The 12,553-nt window shown below is 43.0% G+C and overlaps 1 protein-coding gene across 4 annotated transcripts in view; it reads left to right on the top strand.

The window, feature by feature from the left end:
* MTUS2 (microtubule associated scaffold protein 2) overlaps positions 1-12,553 on the top strand; it is a 252,775-nt gene that overhangs the window by 224,189 nt on the left and 16,033 nt on the right. For all 4 annotated transcript variants that reach the window (XM_036404074.2, XM_036404071.2, XM_036404073.2 and 1 more), the window contains 2 exons: positions 3,920-3,986; positions 10,617-10,831. In XM_036404074.2, the coding sequence (XP_036259967.1) occupies positions 3,920-3,986; positions 10,617-10,831 (282 nt within the window). The remainder of the gene's footprint in view (positions 1-3,919; positions 3,987-10,616; positions 10,832-12,553) is intronic.

Raw genomic sequence — 12,553 nt, 5'->3', positions numbered from 1 at the left:
CCTGCCTTGCATTGATGTAAGTCATGCCTCAGTCCATCCTCAGCATGTTTTTGGTTGAATTGAGAACTCACATGTGCCATTTTTGATGTCTGTTTCACTTGCTGAAATGCTGTCCAACATCAAGCCTTTAACAGGAAAAATATTGGGACATCTGTGTGCTACAGAGCTCATGATAGGATAGAGTTGCTACTGTGTCTTCTATTCAACAGAGCAGTAGGACAAACATCTCATTCTGCCTGTTTTATTCTACTTTTCTTTCTGTCTGAAGAGATGGGACATATTCCAGGCACAAGACTTAATCATTATGTTGCAGAGTTCAGGAATGAGGAAGACGTTTTTCTTCATCTCCATCATGAGTGTAATCTTATTTTATGAAAATTACTTCACTGTCAGAGTAATTTCTTGGGATGCAGCCAACAGAAGACCTTTGTCATCATTTTTCTAAAAAGTAATGCAGTCCATCATTCATTAAAAGTATGTGAAAAGTAAATGTGACATTTTGATTTGTGCAAAATGCACTGTTTTGGTCTCACATTTTTGGGCATAAAAAAAGGAATTCCAGACCACATCAAAGTAATATTTTTTCTTCCTTGCCATTTAACTGTTGCACTGGAAATGGTGGATATTTGCACAATCTCCTTACGGGGTCTCTGATCTTTTCACCTACTGAAAACAGGTGTGTACAATCAATGAACCTTATTAAACCTGAGTCAGATTTGGCCCTTGGATGCTCACCTGCAATGGCTCAACTCCAAGTGGTGACCTAGTAGAGAATCCCTGCAAAGCTCCTTTGATATGCTGAGCCTTAGTGGACACAAAACTCTTGGGAGGGCACCTCAACTCTTTGCTCTACTGCTTCTTACCCTGTCTTCTCTTTCAAATACTTCGTTGAGATAATTGATGAAGACTGATTAACCCAATGGGACATCCTCTTGACTTGGTTTCTTATCCATTTGTTTTGGGGAAGTTTTCCTTGTGTGCTTGTGAAGTTTTGAATTGCATTTATGTTTTGACAGTGGATGTATAGGAATCTCAGCACTGAACGTGGTAGCTTTACATTCCAAAGTAGATCCAGATTTGCCCTACTGTAATGTTTGGTTTCCTTAGCTCTGGCATTCCCAGTTCCCTGGCTACACTGACAGTGGAGTGCTGGTTATCTGCAGAGCCACACTGCTGATAACCAGCAGGGGCTCTTTTGTTTTGCATTGCTGTCATGTTTACAGTGTCACAGGAGCTTGTGCAGGCTGAACCCATCGTGTCACACTGACAAAGCAGGTTGCAGTTACAGAAGATGTCAGGGATTTGTGAGTTCACTGCACATCCAGGAAACCATGAGGCTGTCTTGATGATCAGCCAAAGCTGCACCTCGCTGCTCTTCCACAAGAGGAAGATAAAGACTTGTGCTGTTGCTCTCCAGAAGAACCCTCTGAGAAAGAGGGATTACTGGAGGCCTTGGCACTGAGGGCAACCCTTGCACATCTGATCTCCCAGGAAACATGAGGTCCCAAAAAGCAGACAGGAAGCTCTGACCAAAATAAAACACAGTGCAAGAAGTATTGGCAGAGCAGTAAAATGACAGCCAAGGCACCTGAGCTGTGCTGATCTGGCTGCCAAAGGAAGCCCCAGGGGCTGCTCTGCTCTGGAAACCACAGCCCCAGCATGGTGGGAGGCAGACATGACCCCCACTGCCCTGGTGGCTTGGTGCCCATCCTGGAGATGGAGTTATGGGATAGCACAGTTAAGCTGGCACCATGGCAGTTCTCCACATTTTTGGAGAGGATCCCACCACCAAGTGTCCTCAAGGGAAGGAAAAACCTTATCCAAGATAAAACATCATGTAAAATGTGGAGCCTGTAATATTTCTTATGGGGAATCAAAATTTTTAATGCTTTTTCTCCCCAAAAATGGAGGTTTTACTTGCTTTTAACAATCCTATTGAGTTTTGCTTATCAGTAGGTGCTGGCAATGATTTGTGCAGAGCTCCCTTGCTTTGAATGGCTTCTGTTTGAAAGAATGAGAGCTGGTAATTTGAGTGGGTGCTCTCCATCTCCAAGTCCTGCATCCAGTATATCCCTGAGCACCCGCCTTCAAGGGCACCAGGCCTGGCAGTCTGTCAAGAGCACTTCTGAAAATGACTCCAGTGAGTTAAACAGACCATATGGGCAGATGCAATGGTATTCTCCAAAAGGGGAAACCTTACTCCTGTAAGGCTGCTGGTTTGGGAATCTATGTGAAGAAATCTGGTTTTTTACTGTATCAGGCTGTATTTATCTGGACTTTTTTTTTTTCATAACTTTTTGACTAATTAGGAAAAAGAAATCCATAAGAATCCACATAATTTTATTCTGAGCCTAATGCACTTGGTGAGGACTGGACACTCTGCAGTCCTGGCACACAGCCCCCTGTGCATTACTCAGCAGGGTATGGAGCCAGGAGGAGTCACTGGGGGAGCCAGGCCTTGCACTCCTGGCTTCTGCCCATAACTGAATAAGAAAGATGCCCACATCATCTGGGGCTCCTCAAGCCTTCAAGGCTCTCAAATCAGTTCAGTTTATCACTCCATTTACAGCAAACTTTCTGGAAAGGATGTAGTTTGGATCTGGTGGAAATCAACCCAAAAGGGCAGTATGTAAGGGATTAATTCAAAGTCCAGATTCTATTATTCTGGTATTACTAGAAATGAAGTTGTGTTACTTCTCTTAACAGAGTTAAAAGTTAGGTGCAGGAAAAATACCCAGAAACATTAAGTTCTGATTTTTTTTTCCACTTTCATTTCTGTAATATAAAACTGACTTGCTATCTTGTCTGCTATGTATCCTGCAGCCAAACTAATCCTGTCTGTGCCCTAGATTTTTATTAGTCTTGCTTGCTTAATACAGAAAGATTTGGTTTCTAGGACTCCTTTTAATTCAATTTACTACTGCACTGCTTTTTGTATTGAATATGATTTTTCTGTAGTGTTCTTTAAGGATCCTTGACCTTTTCTAACCCGGGACATATTTATAGTAACCTGATCTAGTTTTATTAATCATTAGTGATCTTCGCAGCAGGGTACATTCCTTTGTCTTCTTTCTAATATGATTCATGATACATCCCAATTTAAAGTGCCCATATGATTGAACTGCCATGCTGGGATTTATTGTACTAAATCAGACTCCAGTGGATGGAGATAAGAATTTTGCTTGTCAGTTGGCACAGCACTAGTCAGGTACCTGCTGTCAAAGTCCTTGCATTTTGGTAATAACACCTTAACATTGCTCATGTAAATGCATTTTAATTTTCCTTTAGCCAATTCATCTGTTTTACTTCTTAAATATTCAGATTTCTTTTGAAACTAGTCAAGAAAGGAGCCTAATAAATAAACAAGATCACAGAAATAGATGTGGAGATGGGCATGAACATCAGGTTATTAGTGGTGTTTGTATGGGAATGCTCACCATGCATAAAACGGTGTGAGTACAGCAATCTGCTCTGTAAGTTTGACTCTGTGAACATATTAATATGATTGGAGGTGGTTAAATGCAGGCTTAAACAGATGAAAAAAATTAAGTTTTAATAAATCCATCTTGTACATGCAGTCCAGCCATAAATGATATGGCACAGATTGACCACAAAATTATTAAAAAATAGAGATGTCTTTGTAGACACATAGGAGTTAACAGAGGATTCTGCACTGTCATGTGTACATGTACTTGTAGACATACAAGATACTGGTAGCCCATGAGTTGTAGCCCCTAAGCTTGATTTAAAAACTGAATGAGTTCATTATAATCCCACTCCCCTCCCCTAAAAATCCCCTTAAAAAAAAAAGTAGTATGAGGAATCAATCTAATCTGCTTTACTAAATGAACATGTGAAAGTGCTTATCTGGGATAAAACTGGGTACTATACATATTTTTCTCTCTTTTTCCTTAAACAGAATGAAAATGCCCTTGTGAAAATAAAGGAGTTAGGAGTCGAGCTTGAAAAGATCAGGGAGGAAGTTGGTAAGTAGTACAAGAAAAGTAACAACAAAGTGATTTTCTCACTTTACATGAAAGCAGTTATTTTGATTCCCTGTGACCTGATCCTGGGGAACCTCCATGGTGAAATGTTTTCTGAAGCCCAGTGGCAAAGGGTTTTTGTGATTTTGCAGGGAACCTTGATTTTACCTCTTTGCTGTGCAGATGAGTTGATCACCACATACACTTGTGCATCATCTTTGCTATACAAATTGCTCTCCATAAATCCATAGCTTCTGTCCTCAAACACCAGTACTGCTGAGAAGAAAGCACAGTGTGATGAGAAGTGGGAGCTTGGGACCATTGAAGTGCACAGTGACTGGGAATGCATCACCAGCTTATGAACATTGCTGTGTTTTGCAGTTCAGCCACAAACCAAAGGACACCAAGCTCAGAATTTGCTTGTTAATATTTCTAAGGTCTCTTGCTGGTTGAAAGACAGAAAGAGCAATGCATCCCATTTGGTCTGTATGTCTGCATGCCCCTCTTTTCCTTCTTAGTTTCTGATCTAGACAGAAGAGAGAGTGTGAAGATACTGCCACTCCTGAGAGAGAAGGTGGACTTTTGCTCTGGCTTCAGCCAACAGGCTGAGTTCTTCTGGGCTTAAATCTTTCCAGAATGAGTGTGATGGTGGGTTCATCTACCTCAGGGCAAAAGGAGAGCAGGACCACTGCATCAGGGGACACAGGTGTTGGAACCACTGATGACTGGAGCTATGAATAGGGGGGAACCTCTCAGCTTTCCCTGCATGTGGGAAACCAGTCTAGGTCACCCATTAAGCAGAGATTGTGTCAAGTGGCCAGAGCATGACAAGTGGCCAGAAAAGGGAGGCTCAGGCCAAACCCTTGTGGGATAGGCAGAACTGCAGATACTCCCTGTGCTTTGCCTTCACCTTGCCCATGACAACCCACTCAGAAAAGCTGAGCACAGCTCTTTTCAGATGCCCAACATCTTGTGCTCCCTGCTTTGCCCCTCTGAAATTCTTTAGCTGATTGTCATTTCATAGAGAAATGTCCCCATGGCCAATGTATACTGCAGCAATAGCAAAACAGGTTTCCAATTATTCCCTGTTGCCTGCCTTCCCCCATCCTCTGCATCTCTACAGCTCTTACAGAAGAATTGTTGCCACTGGTGCTTTCTTCAGGCAGGGCACATCTGAAGTTCTCAGTTCAATAGCCACTTCTCATTTGAGAGCCCTACCTCAATCTAGCAGGTTGGGTTTGCTCATTTTCCTGAGTGCTTTTTTAAGTGATGGTGACATGGGAAGGAAAGAGAGGTTCAGTGGTGGAGATAAAGAGCTCTGCTTCCATTTACACCATGTTTGTAAAGCTGAAGTGAGCACAAATCCCTGGTGGTTTTGCTGGAGATGAGAACTTTGCCAGGGGTAAAACTGGTGTCAGCTTGGGGGTCCCAGAGCAGCATGCTCAGTAACAGGAGATCCCTGCTCTGCCTGCCCTTGCCACTGCCCTTGCACATACAGCAACAGACACTTCCTCTGCACAAAGCTGAGACCTGGTGGCATGTGTGGGGACAGCTTTGGTAAGAACCACAGACATCCCAGAAAAGCAGGCTGAGCTGCGCTGCTTCAGAAGGGAGATAAGCTGGAGCTGTGTATGAGCTTTCTTCCTCAGAAAGGGAAAAGATGGTGAGAGAGAGTCCTTTCCTCAGTGGTCCTGTGGGCATGTGTAATGGAGAGGAGTTATTACAGGCCACCTCTTTCTCCCATCACTCTGGGAGACATGGAGATGCTGAGCAGAGGCTGTTTGTGAGTGACACGGGTGGCTGGTCACCTGCTTGGTGGAGGAAATCCTCTCTGTGCAACCCTGAGATGCAACATGGCCAGTTAGAACCACTCCCACCAGGGATAAACAAAAAGATGAACATGTGCAGGTATTGCACTTCAGGAGAATGTGAAATAATTCATCAGCAATAAAAAATCCTAGTATCTATCCCTACATATGGAAGGTAAATAACTATGCTTTTTAGTATAAGTCAAAAATTGCTGCACAGTCTGTTTCCCTTTGGTATAAAATTACAAAACTTAATTTTGTGAAACAACCAATGTTTTAAAACTGTGGACAAGGTGAAATAGTAAATGCCATGTACATGAGAGCATTTCTCATCAGTGCAGCTCTTGGCAGTCTCTAAAGCAATCCAAGCTGAGGCTATTACTGCAGACATGAGGGTGCTCCTGGACACAGGCACCCCACCTGTGCTATAGGAGGATTATTTTGGTTCTCACTTTCAGATGGATCAGTGTGTTGTACAATATTGTACATTATTTATACAAAAGAAGGATGAAACAGTCCTTTATTTGACAACAGCAATCTTGGGTGAGTCTATGAAAAAATTCAGGGAAAATCAGAGCATGTTATTTTGACTACAACCAAGCTGTAGTTCTGACTTTCTTCCATCACTTTAAAAAGTAGTTTTTCATTAATTTAAAAATAACCTGTCCAGTTAAACACCATGGGTGTTGGTCAGAAATTCCTGATTTCTCGTGTGTAAATTCACCATGTCAGACTCACTGATGCAAATGCCTGAATGAATCAGTAAAACACGGCTGGACTAGCCAGGTTTGATACAGGCAGAGAGTCCAACACTTAGTTGTTTAGCTGTAATTCAGAGTTATAATTTGGGTGCTGAATGTGCTTGGTTTTCATAGTGTGCAGTCTTTAACTTCAACAGAAACTGCAGGATTCTGCTATGCAAAGCAATGAAACTGCAACAGAGAACCCACTGTTTGGAAAAATAAGAATATATGTTTAAGGAAAATTCTTGTGGTAAATAAAACCATTGCTGAAGCAATAGCAGCAATGGACCATGTGTAAAAATAGCTTAGGGAAACCTGCATCCTTCTGGAGCCAGGCAAAACACTGAGGTCAGACAACACTGCCCACTTTTACCCCCAGCACTCCTGTGAAAGTATCACACCGCATCTGAAACCAGCGTGGGTGAAATAGGAAAGTGATTCTCCCTTCCCAGGCCTGGGGAGGTACCTTGGCCTCTAAAAACACTGAGGGACTTATTATTTAAAGCAATAAGGTTTGCTCATGTATTTTGCTAGAAATAGCAAGGCTAGGAAAACATGACAAGCAATCTTTCTACACTCAAGAGACTGATCTTTATAAATTATAAATATAAGCACTTTTCAGCTGCAACACTGAGTCTCTTTCAATAAAGAGGTTTTGAATACCAGCTGTTTCCCTTCAAACTAGTGGAAATTAAATGTCAAAATTACCTGCTTCTTCACTGTCAGACCAATGACATGAAGTGTGTTGAGAGGAGGTATGGAGATGCATAAAAAAATCTAGATGGGGGAAAGGCAATGAGATGTCAAGTTTAAAATTTGTATTATCTGTGTTCTCAAGCATTTCAAAGCCAAAGCCTTTGTGCCATCTCCTCCTGGATATCCTTCCCAGTCAGAGGACACTTAACCTGAGTGTGGTGGCTGTGATTTGTCTGTGATTTTGGGGCTGAGGCTCAGGAAGAAGAGCCCATTTCCCATGTCAGAAGGAAAAAGTCCCTCTGTAAGGCCACAAGGCACCAGCCCCCAGTTCCCACAGAAGCTGCACTCCTGAGTGCAAAGTGCCAGGGCTGGGGAGGCTGCACTGTGGCTCTGACTGTGTGTGGTATGGGAAGGAAGGTCAGTCCAATGGTGATATCTACCTTTCCCTCACCCTCCCAGCCCGGCCTGAAGTGGGTTTTGCTCATCTGTTGTGCACTCAGTGCTCAGGGAGTAGGGAAGCTGCAGTAGCTGGTCTCATTTAACCCAGCACACTGCCATCCCAGGAAATGCCACCTTGTGTCAGAGTCATTTCCAGCCTGTGAGCAGCAATGCAGATACCTACAGGGAAGGAAAAAGAAAACCAGGGTGTAACTCTTCAAAAGAGACCAGTAATAGCTGTGCTCTGCTTGTCTTTTTCCATGTCAGTGATACATTCATATAATTCAGAGTAATTTTCATATAATTTCAGAGTAATTTTTTCTTTTTTCTACAAGAGTAGCTCACTTTAACAGTATCCCTGTCTTGATGCCTGAAAGATAAATTCAGAGTTTTCCAGCAGCATTAGCAGGTCATCTGTTCAGGCATCTGTTATGGGGTCCCTGCTGGAGATGACCCAACTGTTTCACCAGGACCACACAGCTGGCTCCAGCAGGACAGGCTCTCCCACACTGGTTCCTGCTGCAGCTGCAGACCCTTGGGCTCCATGGGTGCTGCCTTCTGCTGTGGCTGTCCCAGGAGAGCTGGGCACAAAGGTCCATCTCCCTGCTAAGAAGAGATTCAGTTTTTCCTCTACGCCTCAGTCCTCAGCCTCGTTTCCCTTAGTCTGACACTTATGGTAGGGATCACTCCTTATCATTAGAGGTGTTTCATATTCTGTATAGGGCAAATTGCCTCATTTTCTGCCTCCAGTAGCATTGTTGGGTGTATGGGGAACACGCAATGCAAGTTCACTTTCCCTCTTTCCCTCTTCTCTCCATTTTGCACCTGCATCAGGGTCTGATTTGTGAATAGTCTTGTATTTCAGGTTACAGGATGTGTTTCAGATGGACTTTCTTTTGGTTAGAGCACGTTTCATTTCCCAGCCCTCCCTGTGTGCTGGATAATCTCATTAGAGAGACTGGAGAAAGATGGGGTTCATTACATCTCCTATTTAAAGCTTGAGTAAGTTTGAATTCTACTGAAGGCAGAGCTGAAAGCACAACTCCTCCTGCTCTGGGATCACTTTACATGCCAAAGATAATAAAAAAGCAAAAAGCAAGAGAGAGGGTTTAGAGCCCTAATCCAGACTGCCAGGAGTCTGGATTCCAGCTAATGTACCATTCCTGTCTGGATATAAGGCAAGTGGGAAAGGCAATTCTGTGTGCAATATAAGGCAATTCTGTGTGCTGCCAATGAGGTGCTGAACTCACTGGTTCACTCTCTTTCAATCAGGAGCACACAACTTGACAGGGACAGAGTGCTCCAGAAAATTCCAGAATCAGAACAAGAGCCCAACAGTATTGTATTTGCAGGGCACCCCAACAAATGTAGGAATGATGCATCTGATTCCATGTTCTCAGAAGGCCAATTTATTACTTCATTATACTATATTATATTAAAGAATACTATACTATACTATATTAAAGAATACAGAAAGGATACTTACTGAATGCTAAAAAGATAATAATGAAAACTCCTGACTCTTTTCAGAGTCCTGACACAGCTTGGCCCCCATTGGCCAATGAGTCCAAACATCTCACACCAGAATCCAATGAAACAATCACATATGGGTAAATAATCTCCAAACACATTCCAGATGAGCACAACACAGGAGAAGCAAATGAGATAAGAATTGTTTTCCTTTTCTCTGAGGCCTCTCTTGCTGCCTTTTAGCTTCCCAGGAGAAAAACCTTGGGCGAAGGGATTTTTTCAGAGAATGTGAATGGCACACAGCAGTGTTTCTCTGTCTGGACATACTGAGCAAATCTGGATATTGGTGTCCAATAAGTGTGGAAGCAGAGCTCTAAATAGGGTGAAAAATAGCCATGTGGGGAAGGGAACAGTTAGCTTGGGTGTCCAAACTACCCTTGGCATGGATGCACCTAACATAAGCTGTGGGGACAGCACTGGTAACTTGGACAAATTGTTGCTATCCTGGGAAAAATGAGCACAGTCTGACACTGTAGTAGAAAGAGGTAGGAAGATACAGATAGTGAACAATTATGTTGTCATAGGATAAATATGGGTTTGAAGCATTCATCAGGGAGACAGCTGCTCCCAGTCCTCTGACTTACAGTGCCATTCTTGTCTGTGCATGGCATGTGCATCTTGAAAGGCAAGGGAAGGATAAATATGTAATCACTTTGTTCAAAAACCTGATCATCTTTCTAAATCAACTATGGGTGTAAATCAGAAAGAAGATCTAGCAGTGCCATTAGAAACCCATTTCTCCTTTAATATTCTGAATGTTATGGTCATGATAATTTTAATCACTCCTTACCTGTTAGATCTTTACAAGTGAGCAAGCTTGCTCTGTAAGTGTACTCTGGCTGATCTTGTCCATCTTGCATCAAGTCTTCAATATCTGGACTTTGCAACTGTTCTTTAGCAAAGCAAATTGCTGAGGACACAGTGTTTGTAACAGTGCTTTCCTGGGACCTGGGGGACAATAAAAGTGAAGAACCAAATGGGGAAATGGACTGATTTTCCTTGACTTGATAGAACTGTTGGAAAACACTGGTGTGAATTCTGAGACATAGTCGCTGGGTTAGTTCACCAGAGTAAGAATTTCACACTTTCTGATTGCCTTCAGTATCAGCCTTTCATTGTGCTCTCTGATGCCATGAAGCACACAAGATGGTGGTTTAAATACAGAAATATTTTAAGCAAGTGTGGATTAATGGATTTGAATGGTCCTTGCTGGAGCTGGAGACAGGTTTATGGGATGAGCAGCTTCAAACAGCTCAAAACCGGGATGTATGAGATACAAATCCTTCTGGTCAAGTGGTTGGTCATATCACTTGTGTAACAGAGTGGAGAGAAGCACCGAGCACATTGCCCTACCAACAGGTCCAATGCCACTGCTTGCTCCTGGGCAGCGTGAGGACTGTGTGGTGTTGTCTCCACAGAGCTCAACACGGCGCGATGGAAGGAGCTGCAGAGCGAGAAGGAGGAGCTGGAGAGGCGCTTCCAGGAGGAGGGGCAGCAGCTCCGCAGGCAGCAGCAGCAGGAGATGCAGGCCTTGGAGCAGCGGCTGCAGCAGGAGTACCAAGCCAAGAAGGAGAGCCTGCAGGAGCAGCACAGGCTGCAGCTGGAACAAGCCAAATTGCAGCATCAGGATCAGGTCAGTCTCCACCTGTTGCCTTTGAAGAATAGTCCATTCTAGTACTGATGGGGTTCAGGTAATGAAATACATTGAACACTCCAACATGAAAACACTGGTAATGAGTTTTGGGTGGAAAAATGTCATCCTGAATATCTTTACTGCTCTTTCTCCCTATTAGTTCTACTGTTTTTTCCATACACTAGTCTATTACATTGCCATGTCTTGTCTTCACATGCTTGCTGATCTTTTACAATAAAAATATTAAGATTAGCTCTGCTGCCCACACATACCTGCTCCTCAACCCACCTATTTTAGTCAATTTATGACTAAAACCAAGAGTTATAAGAATCTGTTCCACACAGGTAAGGCCAGCAGAGCCAGCCCATTGTTATTTGCCAGTTAAAGGGCAACACAGTGAAGTGATAGCAACCATGCAACACATGCTGCCTAAACATCAAGCACATGATGCACTCCAGATCCCCTGATTGCTGCCCCACCACTCAGCCTAATCTCTTGGACTGTACATCCCAAGTGTTTCTCCTTGCTTTGCTTTCTGTGTGTAGGCAGGAGTGTTCTCACAAGCAGCTGCTTTTGTCTGGTTTTGTCAGAACAACCCCTGTAACTCAATGCAACTGGGCTGTTTTGTCCTGAATAAACTACCTATTTCTGTTCATCAACTGATTTCTAAAGATGTATTAGAAGGTGCTATCAAATAGGTCTTTATGTTCTAAATCAGATTTCTAAAAATATTTGTCTTAAATGGTTAGAACATATGCTGAGCCATGTCTTTTGGTTCTCATTTCAGTTTATGCAAGTTGGTTTCCTTGCAATGCCCTTCAAAATTTCCACTTTTCTTTCTGATATGAAGGAGGGGCCGTGTTTCCAAAAGCCTTGACAATTTTTTTCCTTTCACTGTGTCAGTGTGTCAGTCTGCCTGGTAGAAGATGTTGGCTCTAGCTGCAGTCTTACCTCTGCTGGATCACCTGACATCAGCATTTGTGAAGGAATTTGTTCATTTTTTGCTGAAATAGCTTATAGCTTAGCTCTGCTGCTCTTTGAAGTGTTTCTGTGAGCTCTCAGGACCACAAGAACAGATGTTGATTCTTCTCCTCTCAAGCTGATCAGTGCAAGAAAGCTGTTCAAAGTCATTGTAGGACTTGACTAGAAGTATGCTTATTTTTCTCATGTTTTCATCTGTTGTGACTCTATTCATCATCACAGAGGAGCAGTGGAAACACACACAGTTCTTGGTTTGCTCCAGAGCTCTGTGTTCCCTGATTGCTGAAAATAACACAAACATTCCTCTCCATTGCTTTCAAAGTGTGGCTGTGACCCTAGTATCTCAGAGCTTTAGCCCACATTTTCAATACACAGTTCAGTTAGCATGATGAGTTTTAGCAGGTTTTCCCTTTGAATTCCTACTCTGCTGCACACCCATCCTGTGCTGAGCACTCTTGGGTCAGTGGGGGCTGACAGACCACACTGGAAAGCTGCTCACCCATGTTTCTTGGCCAAGGAAATGGAGGTCTTGCACTGCACATGAGAAAAGCCTTGTGCTTGAGCTGCCCATCTGCATGAGGGGGATTTGAATTTGCATTCTTGAAGGCAATAACAATAGCAAAATCCTTCTGACCATGGATCTGCGTGTATTTCTTTATCCATAAATCTAATTTGGAAGATACTTATCCCACATTCATGGTTTCCAGTCACAGCTTAACCTTCCATGCTGGGTTGCTTCAG

Source organism: Molothrus ater, chromosome 2 (genome assembly GCF_012460135.2).
Source record: "Molothrus ater isolate BHLD 08-10-18 breed brown headed cowbird chromosome 2, BPBGC_Mater_1.1, whole genome shotgun sequence".
Taxonomy (NCBI): domain Eukaryota; kingdom Metazoa; phylum Chordata; class Aves; order Passeriformes; family Icteridae; genus Molothrus; species Molothrus ater.
Note: the sequence above shows the minus strand (reverse complement) of the source record. Positions and strands in the feature narration are given on the sequence as shown.